The sequence below is a fragment of the Astyanax mexicanus genome, chromosome 20 (genome assembly GCF_023375975.1).
Source record: "Astyanax mexicanus isolate ESR-SI-001 chromosome 20, AstMex3_surface, whole genome shotgun sequence".
In the NCBI taxonomy this organism is placed as follows: Eukaryota; Metazoa; Chordata; class Actinopteri; order Characiformes; family Acestrorhamphidae; genus Astyanax; species Astyanax mexicanus.
Window position 1 is genome coordinate 39,731,428 of NC_064427.1, and position 27,079 is coordinate 39,758,506.

The 27,079-nt window shown below is 37.9% G+C and overlaps 1 protein-coding gene across 3 annotated transcripts in view; it reads right to left on the reverse strand.

The window, feature by feature from the left end:
* Positions 1-8,481: 8,481 nt before the first annotated feature.
* The window catches only part of ypel2a (yippee-like 2a), a 35,515-nt gene continuing 16,917 nt past the window's right edge, over positions 8,482-27,079 (reverse strand). For 2 of the 3 annotated variants that reach the window (XM_049468617.1, XM_007229766.4), the window contains 3 exons: positions 21,981-22,024; positions 21,687-21,795; positions 8,482-11,850 (listed from right to left, as the gene is read on the reverse strand). In XM_049468617.1, coding sequence (XP_049324574.1) covers positions 11,761-11,850; positions 21,687-21,795; positions 21,981-22,024 — 243 coding nt within the window. In that variant the 3' untranslated portion in view covers positions 8,482-11,760. Of the gene's footprint in view, positions 11,851-21,686; positions 21,796-21,980; positions 22,025-22,479; positions 22,547-27,079 lie in introns of those variants that run through there. The other variant, XM_049468621.1, reaches the window with a different exon arrangement.

Genomic DNA, 27,079 nt, shown 5'->3' on the forward strand with positions numbered 1-27,079 from the left:
TTTGTTTCCTTATTGATGAACTGTATTAAATCAACATGAAGATGCTTGTATTATTCATATTGTTTCATATACAAATCATGTAAACAATTTTTTTACTCTGAATTCAAAGTATCACATTTTTCAGTGCGAGCATAATGTCTGCTTTTATTTACTTAAATAGAGGCTGTGTCCAAGGTTTCCTCCCTCCCCGCTGCGAGTGTGCTTGGATAAGGCTGATCAGATGATGGCGGGCCTGTGGCTAATTTCGGTTGGACCAGCTGCATATTCAGGGAGTAATTGAGGACTTACTTGTCTGTGTCGGTTTGAATAGAAACCTTTCTACTTCTGATTAGCTCTGGGCAAAGAACAGCCAGCCAAAGGCAAAGCCAAAAGATTAAGCCTTTAGGATTTGTGTTTGAACAAAAACAGGTGGGAAAATTGGCTTTAGGTAGTTTGGCCATTATGAAAGACTATTCCCACTTCTTATTAAAGAAAAATTGCCATTATTGTTCACATACTATGTTATTAATCGAATAATTGTGCCTTGATTCACAATTCTGTGACGATGGAGCAGACGGAGGCGGACGTAAACGCAGGTAAAGACAGACTTTAATAAATAAATAAATAACAAATAAACAAATAACAAAGAACATAAACCTAAACAAACAAGAGATGATAATAATAATAATATAAACAGACAGGAAGGATAACAAAACCAAACTAGAACTAAACAGAGCTAGGGATATATACAATGTAAACAAAGAAACAAACAGGAAACAAACGTAACTAGAGATAAGCAATAACGTGATGTGAAAATAAGAAAAGACGTGACGAGAGAGACAACGTGGGAAGGGGCAAAGACCAACAGCAAACATAAGACTAACAGGTACTATTTATACTAACATGAAACAATGAACACCTGGGGAAAGGGCGGAGCTACAAATTACAGACACGCGATGGAAAAATACAGGAGAAACACACTAGGAAACGCTGAAACAGGGGAACAGAGCGAGGTCGTGACAAATTCACTTGATAAAACCTTTTATCTTTAAAAATGGCAACTTTATAAGTGAAAGAAACCCTTCTTTATTTAACTTTTAATGAACTTTGTTGTAAAAACATTTTATAGCAAATTGCGGTAGGCATTTATGTTTTTTTTATTCAGTATGAAAATTGAGAAAAAAGAAAAACTCATCAACTGAGTGCCTACATTTACATTGATAATTATTAAACGACTAATATAAACCTATCCATACTGATTACAGACACACACATGTTTTGTATTGAACACATTAAGTAAACATCCACAGTGCAGGCTAGAAAAAGTAAGTGAACCTCTTTGTTGGTAAGTGTGAACTATATAGTGATGCAAACATCATTTTTTTAACTTTTGTATACTTTGCATGGCATAGCTTTTAGTTTTTATCACTGTACCAAAAACATTGTATTTATTTTGATTCAGACTTTGATTCAAACTATACAGTGGAAAGGCTTAATGATGTTGGGGTCTGCTGACTGGCGTTATTTATATTTGTACACGTTTGTTTCACCTTTGCGCTGAAAGTTCTGGGGTCTTTATATATTTCCATTACACAAAATTCTCATTTAGTTAGTTCAGTATGCTCTATTTCACAGTTTAGTGTACTTACTGATCCCCAGTTAGCAATTCAGCAAATGGAAAAAGAAAACTGCAACCAGTACAGCGGGTCAATACCATTTCACGGCACGGAACGGCCCGGCGTGTCCTCAGGAACCGTTTGGCCCGAAGTGGAAAACACACAACCCTGGTTTTTTTTTTTCAGTTTTTTTTTTACTGTGCATAGAGAGCAGTGTTTGAGGTTTTTTGTATGTCGTGTTTGTTCAATGTCATGAACTCTATTTATTCCTTAATCCCAAGATATATACAGTTTCTTTCCATTTTAGACTCATTTTACATACATTATCTGGGGAAAACAGACAGCTGCACTCTGATGCTGCTTTCTATTTGCCTCAGACATTGGTTATTGGAGCTGGGAATGCTTACAGCAACTGGTATTTTATGGTAAATCCAGCTAACGTATGTCAAAATGTTTTACTTACTTTACCACGTTTAGCATTGTTAGCATTTACAGTATTTCTACAGTATTATACAGTACAGTATTTTGTACCTAAACACAATGGAAATAAAATACACAGTTAGAATTTGGACTAGGGGTGAGGGTTATGGCTCTAAAACAATATCACGATATTTCATGTTTTTTTATTTTTTTTGATAATGATAGGTATAGATATAATGGGAAATGAGAACAGTGTGATTTTTATTTTGTTAAAAACAGTAAAAAGTAATACCCTGATGTAATAATTGGTACTTTTTTTTACTAGTATTTTAGGGTATAAAAATTTGATATTATTGTGTACAATACAATGTGGCACACCCCTAATTTGGACAGTACAGTGTGTTCTGATTTAATGAGACCCAAACAGATAGAAGAGACTATACAGCAAACTGTATAATACTACTGCTTTTTTTGGTAGGAATTCTGATACATGCCATGTTCCAATCCATGTTTTCTAATTGGAACTTGGATATACTGACGTTCAAGTGAAAATGAAATGCAGTCTTTATCTTGTCATCGGCTACCGGAGCCCTGAGAGAGCACAATTGGCCCTGCTGTCTCTGGGTGGGTAGATGGCACTCTGTCCCCTCATCATTCCAAAGGGTGATGTCGATCAACATAGGGCATCTGTGAGCTGATGTATCAGAACCGAGTCTCTGCACTTTCCTCCGAGCGTTAGCGCTGTAATGCTACTCGGTAATGCTACAGCATCAACAGCAGCTGGAAAATTAGTGGTGTCTGACTTCACATGTATCAGAGGAAGCATGTGCTAGTCTTCACCCTCCTGGTGTGTTGGAGCATCACTAGTGATAGAGGGAGTCCTAATGAGTAGGTTGGGTAATTGGCCGTGTAAATTGGGGAAAAATGTAAAAAAAAAAAGAAAGAAAAAAAACGAAATGCAGTCTTTATAGGATATCATCGCTGTCCAATGAAAAACAAGTATCTCCATTTTTGTCAATTTTTAGTTTACTGCATAATTTAAACAGACAAACTGTCCCTTACACAGTGCCAACATTTCTTGATGAACAGATCAATATAAATACTTCAAAATAATCTAAAATAAACTCCTTTTACATTGACTTCCATTGAAGTTTAGAAGGTTTTTTTTTCTTTCTGCTATAAAGTTGCTGTTTTGGAGATACATGTTTTTCATTGGACAGCGACGATAAAAACTAATGTTACTAATACTTAAAAAAAACACATAAATTGAACAGGTTGCCCAAACCCTTGCATACAAAAATACACTAGACTGTAGAGTTCTGCATTTAGATTGTTTATACACAGGCCAGAATAATCCCGCTTTTTCTCATAATCACACACACACACACACACACATGTTGGTGGGGGGTGGTGTGCCTGCTCTTGTGCACACACACACACACACACACACACACAGCAAGCAGATTGGGATGAAGGCACTGGGTGAATGAATCTGTATAATCTGAAACCAATGCAGAGATTACAGAAACTCTAATCCAGAAAGAAAATACAATGCCAAGCATGTGATTTCTGTCCACTTCCTACCATGTATCTGTGAGGAAGCTGAGAACATTAAGAAATCTCATGTATTATAGAATAGTAAAGGCTTTACATGAATCATTCTGTGATATTTATGATTAAAAGTGAGGCCACTGACCCACATTCATCAAATTCTAATGCTGATCTGGAGTCAGGTTATGTCTTTAAAATAACGCTGTGCTAGTATTGACCCACGCCCTTGACTGGGCAAAGAAGAAGAAAAGAGGGGGAGCGGACTCAGAGTATTTGGGATGGAGTTCGGGGCAGCTTCGCTGTAAAGTGTGAAGCCGAAGCCCCCCCTTAAACGAAGAGAAACATGAGGAAAAAGAATAAAATGAAAGAAGGAGGAAGATGGGGAGGAGGTGGGTGTGAGGTTATTCAAAGAGCAGGTAGAGAGGAAGTGACGGTTTAAATAGGGAAGGAAGTGGGAGGAGTGAGGGCGTGGATCAACTCCCAATATTAAGCTATAATACATGATAGCTCCACTGAATACATTCACATTCACTGGTTTAGCCTGATCGTTCTTAACCTGTGGTGTTTGAGAAATAATGCACACTAAAGGCGTCTCTGCTGGCTGGTTGCAGTATGAAGTGTAGCTCCGCCCATACCCTAATGTTTTAATGATTAAGTAAAAAAAAAAACAAGTTGTTGAAATGTTATTTGCTGTATTGTTAGAAGGCAGGGTTTCATTTAGAAACAGCTTTGACTATAATGGACCATCTGCATTACATGTAGTAGCTCAGTTGTAGTGGAGCTGTCAGACAACTAGTTAGTTAATCACACTGTTATTGATCATGTGGTGTTGTGCTGTTCGTCACTTTAACAGACAGGAGCATCCGAGCCTCCACTACTAGACTCTGCAACAGCTTCATCCACCAGGCAGTCAGACTTCTCAACGCACAGAGACAAAACTGAACCCCCACCCCACCCACCACACTCACACAAAACTGAACTTCACCCACACACACACCAGTCAGCACACAGAGACTGACATGACTTTATTCCTTCAGCAATATTTGCTGCACTCTAAAAAACTATAAACTCTCTACCTCAGTAACTGCTGTGATTATATATGTTATATATGTTACAGTATGTTACACATCTCTGCACCTTATCCTCACTATACACTTTATTATACCGTATCAGTACTGCACTGTCCTGTCTTTAAATTGTCTCGTCTTTTGTATTTATTGTATTTATTGTTATTTAGTGTTATAGTTTTATGTTGCACTGTCGTCACTCCTGCACTTTATGTTGTCTATTGCTTGTGGTTCTATGTTGCACCATGGTTCCAGAGGAAGGTAATTTCATTACACTGTGTACCTGTACTCAGATGTAATGACAATAAAAGCCTCTTGACTTCACTTGACTATAATAAATTTGGTTCATCATAGCAAACAGCAAACAGAGCTGAGGTTTGAAAGCAACCTCAACACCTACGTTTGGCTCAGTGTTAATACAGTATAATAAGTTAATTAAATAATGATCTGTGCTATTATAGAGAGAGAGAGAGAAAAGAAGGAATAAAGCATAGAAAGAGCAAATGAGAGATAATGAGAGCAATTAAAAGTAGAGTGAGAAAAGGGTGGCCTAAGAGAATGTATGAGGTAGAAGGATGAGGGAGACAGAGAGACTGAAAGTGAAAAAGAAGTAAAATGCAGATAAGAGATAGAGGGAGAGACTTTAGTGATGGGAAGGAAAGAGTGCGCATGTACGTGTGAGAGAGATAGAGAGAGACATAGAGAGAGAGAGAGAGAGAGATGGAAAGAAATAAAACCTAGTGTGTAAGGTGGAAAGAGTTAGAAGAGTGGAGTTACAGAGGAAAAAGGAGGGAGCAAGGGAGACAGAGTGAGGTAGACCAAGAGAAACCGAACGAAAGAAAAAAGAAAGAAAGAAAGAAAACGGTAGAGGCTGAACATTAGAGGGGAAGAGAAAAAATAAAGTAATGAGGGAGTCAATGAGATGAGTGAGGTGACAGAAGAAGAAAGAGTGAAAGAATGTTTTTTTCCTTTAGTTACAGGCTCTTCAAATCTTACTGATTCTCTTAGCTGTTCTCTATTGAATCACTTATTTTTAAGTGTAAGTTTCTGATGATTAATGATTTTTTTAACTATATTATTATCTTGATCATGATGTCTTCTGTTTATAATTTAGGCCCAACCTGAGACCTAAATCCCTAATCCCTGTTTCAGAGAACACGTTCAGCACAGCTGGGATGGAAATTTACATCTACATGAAGAGCTGCAGGAGTGAAGGAAGGTAATGACAGATGTAAAGCTTTAGGTTTTAGGCTTTAAAAGCAGCTCTGAGCTCTGGATTCAGCTCAGTGTTGGAAAGTGAATGAAACAATAGTAGACAGTAGGGATCAGCTCTGCCAGGAAAAAAAGCAATATTAATCATTCACATGGTCGCCTCTGGCATTGTGGTTAGGAGAGCCTGCCTACCATCTGCTTCTGTAAACACACACACACACACACACACACCCCCTCGTACTGACAGACTGGTCTCCACCTCCACCATTACAGAGCGAGGCCTTAAGGACTCACTATCTGAGCTGTGCTTTGTTTCACAATTTGAAAGCAGCTTTTTGTTCAGAAGTTTAACACAGACGTTTATAGTTAGAAACAGGAGGCTTATTATAGATAAGACGTTCTATAAATGCATACAAATAGAGTCCCAAAGTCGGAGTCTACAAAAAAAAAATCTGATTTTGTTTTTTCATTTAAATCTGGAAATGAACTAGTATAAGTAGTGCTCTAGTTAGGGCTGTGTGATATTTGAAAATGAAATGATTTTTTTTTTTTTGTTTTTTTATTGTGATATTAAATAAATCAAGAATTTTTACCAAATTTCTTCCAATGTTAGCGATTCGTCATGTCAAGCTATTAATTATAACCTCTGTCTATTGAAGATTAAAGTAAAATAGATTATATTGTATTATAATCTTGAGAGACTCCGTCAACAACAAATTGTACTTTTGTTAAGTTTCAACATTGAGAGATTCTGTGAATAGCTTTTAACTGTCTCACCCCCTAACCCTCCATTCTCCTTTACACTGAAAACATTGCAGAAGGGAGTTGGTCATCTGTCTCTGCAGATAGTCAACATTGATATGATCATTTGAAATCCCAACCAAGGTGACGGCCATCTGATAACCATCAACCCCCAATGATAACACCCTAACCTTTCTCCCCCTGGGGCCTCATGTACTAAAGGTGCGTACGCACAAAATATTCAATACGCCATATTTCACGCTCACGGTCAGATGTACTAAATTTGACGTGAACTTTCGTTTCGGCACTTTCGTTTCGGGCGTACGCCTGTTTTTTGTGCGTATATATTGTGTTTTTGTCATTTGGCGACAAAAGGCGATGCATTGAAATTACAAAGAATACGATATCCTTTATGCACACATTGTAGTAGAATTATTGGGTAAAATAAGTCAATTAATCAGACAATATCATTGGCTTAGAGAAATAATCGTTCAACGTGTTTCCACTTAGCCTAGATTATATAAACATGCATAAAAGTTTGCGCTGGAGTTGTTGGAGACGGCAACGTTGGCATTATTGGAAAATATTGCTAATGGCCAAATTCAGTGAGAGCGCATTTTCCATGACCATTCTGTTTTTTGGCCCATGATGATGACTGACTTATAAGCCGTTTTAGATTTCCAAGAGCAGAAGAGGATAAGAAAACAAGCTGAGTGCGTGACGTGTGGCTTCTTGGTAAGCAACTCATTTAAAGCATTTAAATGAAAGCATTTATTATCCATCTTAGAATAATACAATTTAAAACATGGGTAATCATACGCTACGCGTATATAATATTATTATTAATAATAATAATAATAATAATAATAATAACTATGTTAATAATAATTTACTAAGAGAAAGTATGTGGGATTCTGCCTACGCACGGTTTGATAAATCCAGATTTTTTTGTGAGTACGGAACTTTTCAGGTCTGAGCGTACGGAACATTTTAGTAGGAAGTCCACGCAAGTCTTAGTACATGAGGCTCTGCTGTGTTCAAAGCAGTTTCTACTGTATGTAAAGTCTTAGTCAGACAGTCTTACACAGACAAGCATCTCAGTCAGACAGACAGACAGTAACAGACAGCAAGTCAGATGGACTAGTCAGACATAAACAGAGGGAGCAACAACCAACTAAGCCTGTGTAAACTCAAGTCATCTCTTAAGCTGTCTCCTGATTCCTGAAGGCCGAATTTCTAACAAATTGGTGCCGTGACCCGGATGGCATATTTCTAACAACTTGTTGCTGTCTCCTGACTCCTGAATCTGACTCCTGATTCCAAAAAGCAGAATTTCTAACAATCTGCTCTTGGTAGATTCACCAGATCACTTGTCATAAAAGCTAGTCAGTTTAGCAGTTAATAAAATTCCATATCAGCATTATCAAAGCAGCCTTTTTTTATATAATGACGTCAAAAGTCATAGAATAGCAGTAGGTGAATTGAGTGAGTGTTTAAGGGATGGCTGTGGAATGCCCATAAGGTGATATTTTGTTAGTGAGGCTGAACACTGGCCAGCGTGCTCATGGAAAGGTGCAAATTATCTGAGTTGTGGGCACCAGATAAATGTGACATTCTATTTCCTGAGTTGTTTGAGCATCTAACATTCTTTAATCAGCATAGAAGGCATTACCACACACAGTGGACAGCACAGTGAATGGTAATTACTGCAGCTGGCAGCCTCTGGCTAGAATTGTCTGTGTTCCTTAGCTTCCATGGGACATGATAGTAATTCCTGTACCATGACTTCTGGCTTAATTTCAACTTAATTTTAACTTAATTTCAGCACCAGCTTTAAGAATTGTTCTTTATGAGTTTTTTTTTACAAAAAATAAATAAACATAAAAACACAGACACATTCTTAAAATGAGCTTTATTGATATCAGATTTAAACAAACTGATTCAATCTCCTATATACTGTAGTTCCCTGTTTAAGAAAAGATGCTAAAGTAATCGTTTTTGAAGTGTAAAAAAGTTGGAATTATAACAGCCCCCACAGTGGGATCAGCGCACAGACAATACAACAACATCATGTACTAAAACAACCAATAATCAATAATAACAACCAAATAATAAATATACACTGAACACGCTAACATGTAATCGAGTGATGCGCACGTTCAAAACGGTTACTTTAAAGTAAAACAACTATGACTGAAATAAAAACAAAAATCAAACTTAATTTAGGACTCTACACAAAGCAATGCAACTTCAGCTGGATGTAGAAATCACAGTTTGGTCAGCGTAGTGTTGAGAAGTCTTTGGTTGTGCTGAGTTTAGTTTATCACCTTTTATATATATATATATAAATCTCTGATAACTTGGTGGGGAATTTTATTGTAACTGTAACTGTAATTCATACTGGTTTTATTCAGAGTACTGATCTGAAAGCAGAAGACATCACAGGCTGTGGAAAAGCCTCAGTCCACAGTGATTATAAATGTGTGGAGAGAGACAGGCCTTTCTGAACCTGTTCTCATTCTGCTATACGATCCCTCTGGTTTCTCTACACTTGTGTAAGAAAAGCAAACCAACTGAATCAACAAGTAAAGTGTACAGTGGGGCTTGAAAGTCTTTAGATTTTTTTATATTATCCTCAAGAAGTAATTGGCCAATGTGAACTTTTATGAACATTTATTAATTAAGGGTTTTTTTTAAGTCAGATTTATGCAGAAATTGCAGAATATGCAGAACATTCTAAAGGATTTACACCTTTTCAAGCACCACTGTTCAAAGCAGTAGCCAATAGGAAGGTTCAGAAGTTGCCCCTTAGCTTCTACAGTAAGCAGTTACAATAAGCTTAAGCATACAGTGCTTAGATTAAAAATCACTGGCAGTTTATCTTAACAATCAGGGCTGGACTGGGACCAAAAATCGGCCCTGGCATTTTTGTGTAGACCGGCCCCTCATAATTAGCGGTGCACAACCGACTTACAATTCATTCATGTGGGGTTACAAAGAAGCATAATGTATCATCAACATATTAAATATAAGAAGTTTAGTGTAGTGCTGGGTGGTATACGGTTCATACGGTATACCATTGTGAAATTTTGAACCGTAGAAACACATGCTGGGTGTTCAAATACCGTCACTCTAACTCGCTGTTCCCGGCTGGGTGAAAGTAGGGAATTGTGGCTGATTTTAAATCAATGTAATGGTTCTAATGTCTTAAATTATTTATTAAAATATTTAGTTTTGTAAAGGAAACCATGTTAAAGGTCTGCTGTTCTTTAGCTGTTTTTCTTTTGTGGGGCAAAGTAAACCCAATACTAATCAGAGCCTTAATTTAAAGCCTAAGTGTTTGATATTATATATACTCCAAACAGTAGAGTAAGTCACAGCCTATATAAAAGCACAGTCATTCAAAAATATATAAATAAATAATAATAAAAATACAGCGATATACTGTAAAACCGCCAGAATCTTAAAAAATACTGTGATATACATTTTTGGTCATACTGCCCAGCACTAGTCTGCTCTGTGTAGTTCAATTGATGTTTTATCCTTTTTATTGAAATAATTTCTAATATGTATTTTCTGAATTTCTCTGATATAACAGCTCAATTCTGATTCTTCAGGTTAAAGGTGCTTCCTCTTTAAACAGCTATAACATGTATTTGTATCAGGCTACAAACAGGGCTGCTTTATGAATTATGTCTTAAAAGCATTTGACACTGTTTTACTCTTATTCAGGGTGGGCAGATATTTTGCTAATATTACTTTAATACTTTTTTACACTTACTTTAGTCATGCTTAAATTGCTTTTATTTATCATTTTTCAGTTTTAAAATCTGTTATTTCACTTGTTTTAGTGCTTTTTAAAACATGTTGAACCACAGCATAGAGGCTACAAATTCAAACTACTATGCAGCCTTTCAGCACAGCTTTAACCTAAATATCTAAAACTCTATGATGCAGCATAAAATGGACACTTGATGCTCATCCAGCACTTCTCAGTCTTGACCGTTTGCTTTTTTATCAGAATAAGGGGGCACGACTACCAGATTTTGGGAAATATGCAAATACCGATTCATATTGTTACTAATCAATCGCCATTGCTCATCATTCTCATGTAATAGAGTTAACGTTACCTCCATTACTTCAAAGTCCCTGGGTTATCCTAATGTTACTAACATTACCTCCAGAGCATGAGCATGTCTGTGATCTTCGTCCTATATCCTGATTGGTTCAGTCCACTGTCTATATTGAGGATGGGCCAATGGGCCGTCCCCTCTATATTGTGGGCCGGTCCTTTGAAAAAAATGGAAAAAAAAAAAAATCAAAACAGATCTATACAGCATCGTCCCCTGAGGACTGTCGGCCCACGGGGAAAATGCCCGGTACGCCAGATTACCAGTCCAGCCCTGTTAACAATAGACTATATAAGCAGACGACACACCCTCGCTCACCAGCACTAGTCAGAGATCCACGAAAACTGAGGGGAAAGTGAACCTGTTACATCGTCTACTTTTACTGACCCACATGTATAACAATCACTACACACATTCAAAAAAAATGAACAACAACACAGAAAATGATCCTCATCAAAGGTCACTACTACAAAACACAGTCAGGGTTTGAACCACTGCAGTTTGCACAGGGTTACGTGCCCCAGACCAGACAAGAAATCAAATCCAAAGTCAATAAATACATGTATAAATAAATCATGTGCAAACGAACAAAAAAAGAGAAAGATGTCGCTGTAGAGCGCTCTGGTTTGGGGACGTCACTCGTCAATCAATCAAGCTGTATATTTGTCGTTCACCTGTTTGTTCTCCATGGGTCCAGCCATTGGGGAAACTGTGAGCGGGTCCAGAGGGGGGTCTGTTGGAGCCTCGGCCAGCAGCCCGAGTAAGTACTGGACACACTGAACACAGTGCTGAACAGAGCGCCTGATTCGGTTACAGTGCGAACTCTCCACGCCACGTTGACGATCACATGCACACTCCCGCAATCACGCGTACAGAGACAAGAGAGACAGCAACTGATGCTATAAACCTCACACCCTCCAGGGCCTAGGTGTGTGTACATGTTTTGGGTTGGGTGGGTTTTCCAGCGAAAAGCTATTGGCAGATGCAGAAGTTCAGATTCATATGCCACACGTCCCTTTCCAGCAGATCCTCCATAGCAGCTCGTCAGTCCCAGCCGTTGTCCTTGATCATGTGGGCCAGCTCAATAATGAACTTGCCCTCCTTGTACTTCTGACTGCTCTCGAAGGCATGCTCCTAATGAGAGAGATAGATAGATAGAGAGAGAGAGAGAGAGAGAGAGAGAGATCCTAAGTCATGATAAGATCTGGAAAAATGATGTCATGACCCAACTTTGCTGATACAAAAATACTGGACAGCTGTTAGACCCCTCTACCCTGTACATGTCAATCAAAACCATTTGTGTGCTATTTAGTCAGTGCCACAGCAAAGCCCTGTGAAAATGCCAGCCTGTCCTTCACACTGTCTGGACATTTCATGGAAAATGACCAAGTTAAACATAAACCATGCAAAATGACCTGAAATAAAATAATAAAATGTTTGGACATTTTTCATTTTACTATAAACAGTTTTACAACATACTGACCAAGTGCACTTGCATTTGGGTTTGGCACTGATACTCTAAACAGTACAAGAGTACTAGAGAGTAAAGTACTAAACAAGTAATTTATGTGTTTTTATGGTTTCATAAAAAAAATGCATGCCATAATGCATAATACAAACAATGCATTTTAGTCCAGTTTTTCAGTCCCCGTCAGTTTTCCGTCGAACGCCGACAAAAAGAGGAAAATCAAAGGAAAATCGGGGATCACTAGGCGATCGCAGTCACGTAGTGTGAACTACTGAAATACGCTTGCCGAACAGTCGCAGATGCCTGGCAAATATTTGGAATGCTAGATATCTGACCCAGTCGCGACTGGAAGTGAGGAGCAGCAGCTACATACTGCCAAACAAATCACGGAGAAAGAGAGAACCATGGGTACAAAATGCATACCCTGCATTACCAGAGCTGTTTATGGAGAGTCTGACCACTTTCTCTCCTCCCCTGTTATATCAGTAAACGACTGTTAGCGTGAGCTCGTGAGTGAGTTTAAATTAAATATACAATACAATAATGAACTACTTGTTCTGAGTATTTCTTTAATTTTAGAAAGTAAAATAATGCATTTTTCTTAAACAGCAAACAAAGAGTGTCTGTATATTTCAGTTCATCTACAGAAAACAGAAACAGAAAACAAGGTTTTACACTGTAAAGCACTAGCATTACTGCTACTGTGAGCTGATTGGTTGGCGAGCTGATCCCAGAGATACAGGTAGAGCATGTTTATAAAGTTTATAACTGGAGTTTAAAACTATAAAAAGGATGTCTGTGTTGATATAGTGATATAGTTGTGATATAAGTACATATTTCAGTATAAAACTGATCAGATATTTAAAAACTAAGATTTTGCTCAGTTGCTTCACATGAACTCGTTCATGTCGGACTCACTTTAAGTGCGTATTCTCCTCTATAGAGATTCTCTGACATGCCATCTCTAGTTCTCGTGTGTTTAGTTCTGGTGTGTTCTCGTGAAGAAATGTATTTCTGGAGAGCAGCCAGGTGAGTCTGCGATTTCTCACAGCGAAAAAATCGTGTAATTTGTGACCCTGTATCGCCGATTAGTCATGTAGTGTGAAAGCCTCAACAACTGAAGGACTCGCGGTCACAGCACAACCTGTCGTGTAGTGAGAACAGCATAGCGACTGACCGCTCAAAAAGTTGTAAAGTGTGAACCTGCCATTAAAGGGCATGTCAGAAATGACAGAAAGAGGCTTTTTAAAAAGAACTACTAGCTATGTTTAAGGATAATTAACACTGCAAAATTTGCAGGGCTTGCCAACAAGTCTTACAGTACCAACCACACAACAAAGCACTATCTGGTTCAAAATCTGAGACCGTGCAACCCTAACCAGAATCCAACTTGGCACCAGTTAAGTATTAGCTCAACTTCCTGCTGCATAATAGACCCTTCTCATTAGGGTTACCAACCGTCCCTTGAAATCTGTAATCGTCCCGTATTTGGGCAGTAAAATACGCGTTACGTATTGAATTGATCCGGGGCGCGATTTGTCCCATATTTTTAAGGTAAGTGATTAAGGCGGGTGATTTGTTTCAGAAACACCGCTGCGGCGCTGCCCCTCCTCCGCTGGAGAACAGCCACTCCTTCTAAACAGAGGCAGAAACAGTGCACTATTTACCACTGATTAACACACAATATAGTGCACTATTCCTGTGATAGGGAGTGATTTAGAACGCAGACCAGTGCTCACGTACAGCGTTAAACAGCAGAAATGAGAGGCTGAGGAGGAGAATACAGGGAGTGGCAGCTGTGTCGAGGTTCCCTGTGCGATATGCGTCTCCAGAAGCTGATCTGGTATTAAAAAGCTCATTTGAAAGCATATATTATCTGTAAACTGCACAATTTAATTTCTTACATTAAAAATATTTATGTTATGAACAACATATTTCTGAACGAAACATACCGTACTGTGCAAAATATTTAGGCACCTGTGGGAATTTCAGTAAAGAAAAAGCTTCTTGCAGTAAGTGATTATTAGCTCAGTAAAAACAGCGATTTTACAAATAGCAGAGCTTTTACAGCCCTGTTCTCCTTAAAACATCTCCTAATCTCTCCTCCTCATCTGAGTTTAATAGAGTTATTTCTCATCATATCAACACCTGGTTTGGTAAATGTGGTAAATCAGGTGAGCTGCTGACGGAACTGAACATAATATACACATGCTGGCTGAGGAGCATCCAGGAGAAATCTGGAATCTCTACACTTTATTCTTCAGCTCGGCTCACAGGATACAACATACTTAGTTAAAAACTTAGCATAGTGTTTCATGGTTTGGAGTTATATTATATAATTTACAGACTAATATATATATATATATATATATATATATATATATATATCATAGTGCCCCCCCTCCCCCCGTCCCTTATTTCATTTTCGAAAAGTTGGCAACCCTACTTCTCATCTCACAAGAACTAGAAATATGTACTTGCTAAATAAAATATTTTATTCAATTAGATTAAGGACTATTTAACTCTAACAGATACTCTGATATTTTCCACACTTCAGACTGAAATGTGACGATGTGTGCAGAACAACACAAACAGCTCAAAGAGCAATGTGATCTTCCAAACTATACAGCATGCATATGTAGCTGGCAGTGGTAACTGCTAAATACATATAAAAACTCAGACAGTTGTGTTTGAGATGACTGTCTATTACAGAAAAGTGTACTATATAAAGTGTGAGACATGCTGCATACAGCTGGGTTGTAGTGATGAAGGAATTCAGCCATTTAGGCATTCTTCCACCGTTCCCATTTCCACTCAGCTTATAATAAATGCTCTGCAGAGAATTATCTGAAGTAAACCATTCTGAATTAATTCCTTTGTCTTTCCTAATTAGACTTAATCATTTTCTCAGCTCACTGTCAGCTGGGAAAATATGGAAACTGGCATGAGACTGTTTTGAAATTATTCAATTATAAAACAAAAACTAAATAAAACTTTTTTTGTTGGGGGCCAGAAGGAGAAATATATTTGAAGTAACGGGCCACAGACTCTGTAATAAAACAAATAATGAAATATACCACTTTAAATAATACATTTTCCTGATTACTTTCATTTAAACTTTTTAAAACATTTTACTTGACTTACTATCTTTATCTTTGACAGTGTTGTGTAAACTAAGATTTTTCAAATTGATGTTTCAGTTCATGATGTCTCTTAATATTAAACTCCTTAATTACGGCAACTTTTAGACTCTTTGGCCCGTTTTTCTGTGCTAGAAATGTGCACTCTCTCCGCTTTTAGACTCTTTGGCCCGTTTTTCTGTGCTAGAAATGCACACTCTCTCCGCTTTTAGACTCTTTGGCCGGTTTTTCTGTGCTAGAAATGCGCACTCTCTCCGCTTTTAGACTCTTTGGCCCGTTTCTGACACCTAGCGTTCAAACTTTGAATCTCCCATTATAAAAACCTGCTTAACAGCGGGCCAACTTTCATTCTATTTCTAAAATACCTCGCGGGCCGCTCCAAAAAAGGATACGGGCCGCAAATGGCCCGCGGGCCGTAGTTTGGACACCTCTGCTCTAAGATTAGATACTGTCAAATACAACAGTTCATTTGGGCACTTAGATACAAAAGATACATAATACTCAACAGCTAGATACAGTACACACACACACCAACCTACATCCAAATGTCAGACACATCAATCTAAGACCTTTGAGTTCATCATGAGCCTTTAACTGCAGAATGAATGGTAAGTGCTGTTAAAATAGATAGATATTTAGTTTATGTTTAAAGGCAGAGGGTGACTCAGCTGTTTGGACATGTGTGGGGAGTGTGTTCCACCATTATAGTTCCAGGACACAGAAGAGTATAGACGCTTGTCTTCCCAATTTCTTGAGGGATGGTGGGTCCAACTGAATTATGCTTGATATTTACAGGGTTCATTTTGTTGACTGTCTGTTACTTGTCTTTTTTACTATAATTTTTTTTTATCATTTTATTTATTTTTTTTATTATTATTATTCTTATAGTTATTATATTATTATTTTTATTATTTTAATAGTTTTGTATTTTTGCTTTTTATCTTATTTTGATTTTCTTTTATTGTTATTACTATTTTTATTATTATTGCTTTTATTTTTGTTAGTTCATTTATTTACAAGTTAGTTTTAGCAAATTTTAACCCATTTTTGTTGTATTAGTCATCCTTTCTTTTGATTTTAATTTTTGTCAACTAAACCATACTTAATTATAATCATTAATTTTATTATTAAATTTTATTATTATTATTATTATTATTATTTTTTTAATCTATTTTTATATTTTATTTACTGATATTTTACAATAATTAAATTTACCTTTTATTTTCTCTGTTATGTCAATCCCTGTTTCTTTAAATGCTCGTCTACACTGAAAATGAGGGCTGCCCTCAATGTACATCCGAGTTAAAATAAAGGTTGATTGATTGGTTGATTATTTATGCAGTGGCTGGTCAATTCTTGCCTTTGCAGGTCATTGGCAGTGTTTTAAATCTGATCTCACCTATGAAACTGAACATATTTGGCGGAAACCAAACAAAATTAAACATTTTACTAAACATGCTTTGTCCGCATGCTTTAATTAGATTTGCCGTTTTTTCACCATGGAATAAATTACATAGCCTAACTGTATTTTTGAACACCTGTCATTTTTAAAATACCAGCAGACATATCAACTAAGCACAATATATATAACCATTCACATTACTCTCTACACGTTTACATGTCAAGGACATTTCTCAGAGACACATGCTTACTTTACTTTGCAAAATTTTATAATTGCACTACTGAACCTTTTGCACTTTTTTCATATTCCACTGCTGTAGATAACATGTACTTACTTGTAAATAATATCCATACCCCATTACTGCTTTCATGTATATATTTCCATCATGGATGTAAAGTTAACACTAATTAATATTTATATTTTGTTTTTTATTCTTTCTTTATTGTATATTTTCTATTTTTATCTTTATGCGGCATACTTGGCGAGGGGCAAAGAAAGAATTTCATTGTACGAGGAAACTTGTTTCTTACTGTGCACATGACAATAAACTCTTTGAACTTGAACTTGAACTTGAACTTGATATATTTACCTCAGCACTGCTATTCTAATGATGAATTTATTTCAGGAGTGATATTCTAGCCACACATTAATCTAGCTTGCAAATTCACCAGTGCAACTTCATTCATATATTTACCTCAGCAGTGCTACTGAAATTTAGACTGAAAGTGGAAGCCAGACTTTTGATTAACAAACAAATGCTAAGGCTACGTTTGCTCAGCTAATGTTACTATCCTTGCCATGTATAGCTTTTTAGCATTTATCTTTTAGCTGGAAAGCAGCACATTTGTGAAGAGGTAGTGAATGGAATAAACTGAAAAAGTTTGATGCTAAACATTTTGTATAATGTGAGCATACAAGGATAAGGAGGGAGGTGAATCTACCGCTGCTGCTTGAAAAATCCTAACGTTAGAGGAAACACTGCAATAAGGTCTAATTTACTCAGACTATTCCCTTGTTTAGCGAAACACCGAAAGTGCATTTTTTGCTATTTTCTGCTAAACATTTTTGATAAAAAAAATAGTTGGTCCATCCCTAGCAGGCAGACACAGAAAGCTAGTGCTTTGCAATAACTCTTGTTCTTGGACCTGGCCATTGTTACTGCTGAAGCACAGTTATTTTGTATTTGTAAAAACCCTGAGGTGCTATTGATTTTTGAGGTTCTTAACCCACTGCTTTCACCTTAAAAGAGGTACAGTGCTTGAAGTGGGTTTTTTTATAAGTAAGGCTGTTCAGTTCATAGACATTTTTACCATGCTGCTGAACAGTAACAGTTATTTACAGTATCACAAGACCAAGTTTGTATCTGATTGAATGGGGAGAAACCAAAATACTCTAGACTGAAGGTCAAATTCCTTTTTTAAAAACATATGATGTTAAGTAACTGATAAAATCTAATAATAACCTCATGAATAGTTTGTAGTTTTTGGCTTAAACCTTGCACAAAAACATGATTTTTCTGCTTGTTCTGGCTACTGTGCAGATCTCTACATCAAGTGGGGGCTTTCTCAGAGACACACTAGAATGTAAATGACGGGACGAAAGTTTTTTTATACATTGTTGTGCCAAATGGTTTAAATTATTCAGATTTTATCAGTTATTAAAATATATTTTTAAATAGAAATTTAACATTCAGTTTTGAGTATTTTGGTCTATCCACATTCAGAGGAGCCTGGTCTTGTTTGACTGGAAATAATTGCCTGGCAGTGTCACAAAGATGGACGTGACACAGTGACAAGTGAACAGACGTGCTTTTAAGGACTTTCTCCACTAGTGCCATATTATTTTCTAACTTTTTTTCCTTGCAGCATAACCAGCGGTTAATTGGCTCTTTTTGTAGAATGGTGGGACTGTAAACAGATGCCATGCTGAGAGTAACGAGACCTAACATTCGTATTTAAACTAGTGACCTAGTCTCCTCATTAATAAAATGCTGCTGTTACCACTTCAAGCACTGGCTGTTGCAGAGGTATATTCGCTGTTTTGCTTTTTGAATCTATCTACAGACCACTGAACATCCATTTGTTGACTAATAGATACTAACAATAGATAATAGATTCCATTCCATTACATTCCATTACATTCCATTACATTACATTTGGCAGATGCTTTTGTCCAAAGCGACTTACAATAGTCAAGTACAAAAGTAATAGAATTTAAAGGTAAAACATTTTTAGATAGGGCTTAAAGGAGGTCAAAGGGAAACAATGGGATAGAGGAGTGAAGGAGGGGAAGAAGGAAATGGGGTTAGAAGTAGTTAGTGTGTTAGAGGTGTTAGGAGAGTAAGTGCTCTTTGGAGAGCTCTGTCTTCAGGAGTTTATTAAAGATAGTGAGAGATTCTCCTGATCTGGTAGTAGTAGGTAGTTAGTTAGAGGTGTTAGGAGAGTAAGAGCTCTTTGAAGAGCTCTGTCTTCAGGTGTTTATTAAAGATAGTGAGAGATTCTCCTGATCTGGTAGTAGAAGGTAGTTAGTTAGAGGTGTTAGGAGAGTAAGAGCTCTTTGGAGAGCTCTGTCTTCAGGAGTTTATTAAAGATAGTGAGAGATTCTCCTGATCTGGTAGTAGAAGGTAGTTAGTTAGAGGTGTTAGGAGAGTAAGTGCTCTTTGAAGAGCTCTGTCTTCAGGAGTTTATTAAAGATAGCGAGAGATTCTCCTGATCTGGTAGTGGAAGGTAGTTTGTTCCACCATTGGGGAACTCTGTATGAGAACAGTCTGGATTGCTTTGTGTGAATGTTTGTTTGGGAAAGCGAGGCGACGTTCATTGGAGGAGCGCAGCGGCCGGGAGGTAGCGTAAGTCTTCAGGAGTGAGTGCAGGTAGGAAGGAGATGTTCTGTCATCATCTTGTAGGCGTTTAGTAGATACTTTATTACAGCCCACTTGAATCTTATTGTGTAGTTTTTTAAACCCTGTGTGCAGAGTAAACCCCGAAGGGACCCATGTTTAACCCCTACTCATCCCATAACTGACCTCACTCACATCCATATGTGAGGGTGGAACCTATAGACAAAACTTTTAGGTTCTCGGAACACTAAGAATAAACAGTGCTATGGTATCAGTTTATTCTCATAAACTGAAAAACTATAAGACGCACTTAAAATACTTCATTTTTTCCAAAAATCGACGTCATATAATCCGGTGCACCTTATGTAAGAATTTTACCAGTCAAGGTTGTAAGGAGCAGTAAAGTCACTCTGCTGAGCATTATAAAGCATTATAAAGGAGTTTTCAGTGAAAACAGGAGTCTGGAGTAGTATTGGCATTAGCCACTTACTCTAGCCACCGCAACTCCAGCCCTTTCGCTGTTCAGAGGTGAGTATATCGGACTGTAGTCTGCGTGTTTACAGTGTTAAAACAAGCTACGTGGGACGAACTGGTAGCTGATAGCTTCCTGGGTTATTGGAACACTCAGGGTTCCTCAGTGTAGTGCTGTCGGGCAGCATTTACTAGCACTAAGCTAGCACTATGCTAACCGCGCCTAGTGCTGCTGCTAACTGCGCTAAAATATTGGATATTGGAGATTAATATCCATCGCTCGTTTGACTTTAAAAGAAAAAGAAATTATTTATTTATTTATTTATTTATTTTTTTAAGAATTACAGTTTTGTTTACTCAGACATCCCCAGTGGCGAAACCTGCTGAATTAGTAGGGAACATGGCGATACCCTTGTTCCTTAATATCATCACTTAAAATGCACCTTATAATCCAATTCGCCTTATGTATGAAAATAGACCACCAGAAAAGAGAGGTTCATAGATAGTGTGCCTTATAATACAGTGTGCCTTAGGGTCTTAAATTTTCACAATCAATCACTACACAACATAACCTAACACACTTTATGAGAATGTCAGAGATGATCTATATAAAGCCTCAGGAATTGGTTCTTGGTGTTAAATTGCTGCCATGACTGAACTCTGGCTCTCTCTGAATGTCATGGTGTTATTGCTTGGTTGCTGACTGCAGCCGGTCAGCACCTTTCCATGTATGATAAGCATATGAACCTCTCCATCTATCTGACCTCAGCTCACAGCAGTTAAGCTTGCAGACGGTCTGCCAAACAGGGCAGGACAGCAGCAGATCAGCCTTGTGACACCCACCCACAGTCCAACATAAGGGCAGCTCACTTGATGCTATTTGACGTGCTTGTACCTCAACAACTGGCCAACCAACCGGGCTGAGAGTTTTTTTTTATTTTTTATAATTTTATTTCTAATTTTTCCCATTTTCTCCCCAATGTACACGGAAAATTACCCAACAAACTAATCAGGACTCCCCCTATCACTAGTGATGCTCCAACACTAGTGATGAAGACTAACACATGCTTCCTCTGATACATGTGAAGTCAGCCACCGTCTCTTTTCAAACTGCTGCTGATGATGCAGCATTGTTAAGTAGCATCACAGCGCTAACGCTCGGAGGAAAGCGCAGCGACTCGGTTCTGATACGTCAGCTCACAGACGCCCTGTGCTGCAGACATCACCCTAGGAGTGATGTGGGGAGAGAGCGCCATCTACTGTACCCACCCGGAGGGAGCAGGGCCAATAGTGCTCCCTCTGAGCGCCGGCAGCTTGATGGTAAAGCTGCATGAGCGGGGGTTCAATCCTGCAAACTCCCGCTCATAGTGGCAGCGCTTTAGACCGCTGGACCACTCGGCGCCACCAGTAATGCGTTATTTCCCAGTTAAAAATTCACTGCTACATCTGGAAGTATTGTGAAGTGATGCAGATAGATGTGATGAGTGTGTTCTCTGTGTGACAGGTCTTTCAGTGTGGCTCTTCTTAGATAAGCGAGAAAACAAGCAGCCGTGGGCTTTCGAAGCGCTAGAGCCGGGACCCACTGCTGATATGTGTGTTATGTGGGGACGCTAAATGTGCGTATGTGGAGCTGGTGTGATATCAGGCACTCACATATTTCCAGCCCAGCGTGGTTTTGCAATTTTCACAGTAGATGTCGGCCACAGCGTGTAGACCTGTCAGCAGCACTCTCTCCTCCGCCGGCCCACAGCCAACATTCACCCTGCGAGAGAGAAAAAGAGAAAGAGAGGCATGGTAGGGAGTGAATGAACAGATAGGCTCGACACAAACAATAAATCAATAAATGTCAAGAGGCCGATTAGATTACATGGCTTTTTACTTTTGTTTTACATAGCGCAAATTACATGTAATTACATTTGAATGCTAGTCAGAAAAAATGAGACTTACACAGAGTTGAATAGATATGCTCTGCCTTGGCTCCCTTGAAAAGACTGCAAATATATAAAAAAAAGAAAAAAATACTGATTATTATTATTATTGACTAGAACAGCTTTTTGTTTAGTCTGCAGACTCAGTGCAATAAAGTCAACAACAAAGGTGGAAGCAAGTTAGCTCAAACACATCATAAAATAAGCATTATTATAACCAGCAAAATGCAGCTTTGTCAGTGCCTTGTCGTGAATATGCATGCACAGCTATGAATGCCCCTGAATGAAAAACAAACGTTCCCTTTGTGGCTCCATTGAAAGCTTGGGCAGATGGGTTTTCCCAGGGAGGATGTGGTCTAAAGGCAAGCTGGTGATTATGGTGGCCACTAAAGCTGCCTGGCCATATGGGCCCGGATCAACAGATCCCCGGGGTGGCTCTTTATTGGCTGGGCTCAGCTGAAAGTTGTCCCGGACAGCGGGGAGCTATTCTTTAAAACGCCTATTATATCATACAGCACCTGCAAACGGACACAGTGCCTCAGGGTCAATAGGCACATATTCTGAGTTGTGTAGCATAAAGTCCAGTGAGTGCAACAGCCACCACTCACACGCATATATACACATACATATGTGAGTGTGTGTGTGTGTGTGTTTATATATATATGTATGTGGGTGGGGCTTAGGGGCTTAGAGAATAGCCGCCGCTCTTTCTCATGGCATTGATAACTTGCTCACAGTTGAGCGAGAGTGTAACGTTAACCGGAGTTTAAGGGTTGACTTTACCGAGCACTCAGTTCTATATCTTTACAACTAAGGCTGTATCTCTGAAAACATTTTGTCCTTTGAGATTTAGAGCTGTAAAATTGACTGTGGGAGGAAGGCAGGTCACATTCTCTGCTGCAGTGCTGTTAGCCAATCAGAGGCGATATGTTTGAATATATGAATATTCATGAGCAAGAGCCGAAATCCTGTCTTTCTTCAGAGACCACTAATTCAGTGATCTAAAGCAGAGCTATACAGAAACAATGGAGCACTTTTTTTTTTTTTTTTACAAAATACGAAAGGCATTCACATAGCATTCATTCATACTAGAGACCGCAGCTAGACATTTAAAAATGAATAAAAAATTGAGATGAGAGAGATGAGCAATGAAACCTTTAAAGTTGCTGTAATGTTCTGGGCATTGTCTCGCAAAATAAAATGTACTTTACCTTTTGGATTCAACCACTTTTAAAACTCTTATGAACATACCATTTATGATTCTTGTACACACCGCAGTGTTTCCTAAGCTGAGTGATGACCTTAATGTGTTGACAATAATCATGATATCATCTGAAAATAATGTAATTTATCATTATAATATGAGTTTATGTTAAGTGTTTTTTTTAAAGCAATGTGTGTATGTAGTTTAAACACTGACCTTCATTAGTTTGACCTGATTCGTTCAATCATTGAACATCCTGCTTTGTGAAAGTGCTGACAGATGCTCATCTGAGACATCTGATTTTGATAAGAATTTATGAATGAATAAAAATGATAATTTGCATATTTCAGTCTTTAGCAGTTCTGTGATAATCAGTGATGGGAATAACGGCGTTGAAATAAACGTCCGTTACCATTTCCAACACCCCGTTACTGCACGTTACTTTAGCCGCTTAATGAACTTTTTTTTTGTTTGTTTTTTTACAAAAGTAAAGCAATAGTTTCTTTTACTGGTAACTAGTTACTTTTATAGTGGAGTAACTCAGTTACTAACTCAGTTACTTTTTTGGAGAAGTAACTAGTAACTATAACGAATTACTTTTTCAAAGTAACGTGCCCAACACTGCTGATAATGTAGTTTTAAAACAATACTTTACACCCTGAGATAAATCTTATATTAAAATATGAACCAAACTTATATTAAATGCTAAACAACAGAACAAAACCCTTTCTAGAGAAATCTGGAGTACTGAAATTGGAGCTGTTTGGTTCTGGTGTTTGGGTATTGATACACATCGTTGGCTGATTACCGTCGCTATTTCAGCCCAGAAAGATCTGAACGCCTCTCCACCTCCTCTGATCCCTGCATGTGTGTCACAAACGTCAGAGAGAACCAGTGTGCCACACTGACCCACATTCTGCTCGCCACCCACACGCTCAGATGAGCAGACACAAGCCGACGTGGCAACAGTCACACACACACACACACACACACACACACACACACACGACAGACAGACATATGCAGATGATTCTGAAGGATCAGCTCAACCTACATACAGTGGAATGTCTGGGATCACAGGATATTACAAGTGATTTTCAAAACACAATTTTTTTGGACATTCTAGTATTAAACTCTATAAATGGAACAACCAGGTCACACAAACAAGGCTTATGCAACATGCCCAAGCGTTTAATAGCCCACGTATGACGAGATACGAATTTACAGTGGTGTAAAAAAGTGTTTGCCCCCTTCATGATTGTGATTGTATTTTTTTTTGCATGTACGTCACTCTTAACCCTTGTGTGGTGTTCGGGTCTGTGGGACCCGTTTTCATTTTTCATCAAATGATACAAAAAAATATTTTTTCTAACTCAAACTCATTGGCATTGGCTCATTTTTTGTGAAAAACATATATCAAAACACATTTTCGATAAACACACACTGTACCCACCTCCCCACACACACACACATACATATTACACACAGTATGTTTGGCCAAGGGCTAATAAACATTGCTTCATTTGTAAATTTGAAACTAAACAAATTTTCTACTCATATCTTGAGTTTAATTCATTTTCTTTTACATTTTATTAAAAAACTAATAAAAAAAGAGTAGCACTTTTTAAAAGAAATGTCACATAAGAAAGGTAAAGGGCAAATATTAACCATGTAAGCTGTTTATATTGCTTGTAATTTAGGTGAAGCGAGCATGTGTAAAGAATTTTAATGTAAAATTGCTTAATTTTGCTGAATTAAATACAAGTAACAAAGTAAACGAGTAACAAAAATATGAACACCACACAAGGGTTAAATGTTTCCAATAATCAACCTAATTTAATATTAATCCAAAACTAAACATTTAGGTTTTCATTGTTAAGAGAGAAACAAAACAACCTACATGGCCCTGTGTGAAAAAGTGTTTGCCCTCCAGTTAAAACAGAACTTAATTGTGTTTTTTTTTACACCTGAGTTCAATTTCTCTATAGCCACACCCAGACCTGATAACTACCACACCTGTTCTCAATCAAGAAATCACTTAAATAGGACCTGCCTGACAAAGCAAAGTAGACCAAAAGATAATCAAAAGCTAGACACCATGCTAATATCCAAGTAAATTTTCCTCAAATGACGAAAATGTGTTGAACCGACAAACAGAACACAATTACACTAAGAGCGCAATGATGACTCATCTAAGAGCCTACAACAACATCCAAAGAACTGCAGGCCTCACTTGCATCAGTTAAGGTCAGTATTCATGATTCCACCATAAGAAAGAGTGACAGAGAGCCAAGAGGAAAAACCACTGCTGATCAAAAAAACATTAATGCTCATCTCAATTTTGCCAGAAAATATCTTAATAATCTTTAAGACTGTGGACAGTCAGGACAGAAGTTGAACTTTTTGGAAGGTGTGAGTCCCTTAACATCTGGCATTTCACGAAAAAACAACATCCAGTAAAATACAGTAAAACATGGTGGAGGTAGTGTGTTCTCATACAGAGTTCCCCAATGGTGGAACAAACTACCTTCTACTACCAGATCAGGAGAGTCTCTCACTATCTTTAATAAACTCCTGAAGACAGAGCTCTTCAAAGAGCTCTTACTCTCCTAACACCTCTAACTAACTACCTTCTACTACCAGATCAGGAGAATCTCTCACTATCTTTAATAAACTCCTGAAGACTGAGCTCTTCAAAGAGCACCTACTCTCCTAACACCTCTAACTAACTACCTACTTCTAACCTCATTTCCTTCTTCCCCTCCTTCACTTTTCTATCCCCTTACTTCCCTTCGACCTCCTTTAGGCCCTATATAAAGATGTTTTTACCTTTAACTTCTATTATTTTTGTACTTGACTATTGTAAGTCGCTTTGGACAAAAGCATCTGCCAAATGTAATGTAATGTAATGTGTTAGGCTAAGGTAGTTTTGCTGCTTCAGGGCCTGGAAGACTTGCTGAGATAAATAAAACATGCATTTCACTGTCCACCAAAAAGTCCTGAAGGAAAATGTTTGGCCATCTGTTCGTGACCTCAAGCTGAAACGAACTTGGGTTCTGCAGCAGGACAATGATCCAGAACACACCAGCAAGTCCACCTCTGAATGGCTGAAGAAAAACAAAGTGAAGACTTTGGAGTGGCCTAATCAAAGTCCTGACCTGAATCATATTGAGATGCTGTGGCAGGACCTTAAAAAGACGGTTCGTTTGGAAAACCCTCCAGTGTGGCGAATTTACAACAATTCTGAAAATGACAGTGGGCCAAGTTTCCTCCACAGTGCTGTAAAAGACTCTTGATTCTGTGAAGATGCTTGATTGCAGTTGATGCTGCTAAGGGTGGCTCAGCCATTTAGGGGGCAAATACTTTTTCACACATGTAAGAAGTATCTGGAGTGTATCCTGATAAGATTTTACCACATTTATTTTACAATTGGTAGTCAGATGCAGTTTTGAATTGTCAGAATGAAATACAGTTGCTGTGTAGAACAAATTATGCAAATTTACTTGTTGATATTGAGTAATTATTACTGGTGTTTCCGGTGTTTCTGCAGGGGTTTTGGTTGTTGATGTGTCTTGTCTTGGGTACATCTTCACTGCTACAACACGTGGCTCAGTGAATGTGATATCTTACTCTATGTGTAAATGAATGTTATCCAGGGAAGAATTATCAGGACCTTCTAGGAGGAGATTTAGAATTATTTATTAGAATAATAAGAATAAAATCATTATATAATCAAATTAAAACTCTACATGATTTTTGAGTTGATAAACAAAAAAGGATTGTATTTTTGAAATTGCAAATGGAAAATATTTTTTGTGTACATAGTACATAGAGCTCTTTGCATCATATTATATACTAACATAATAAAAAACTGACAGAAGAGATAGACAGTTATATTTTGATGTCCAGTGGGT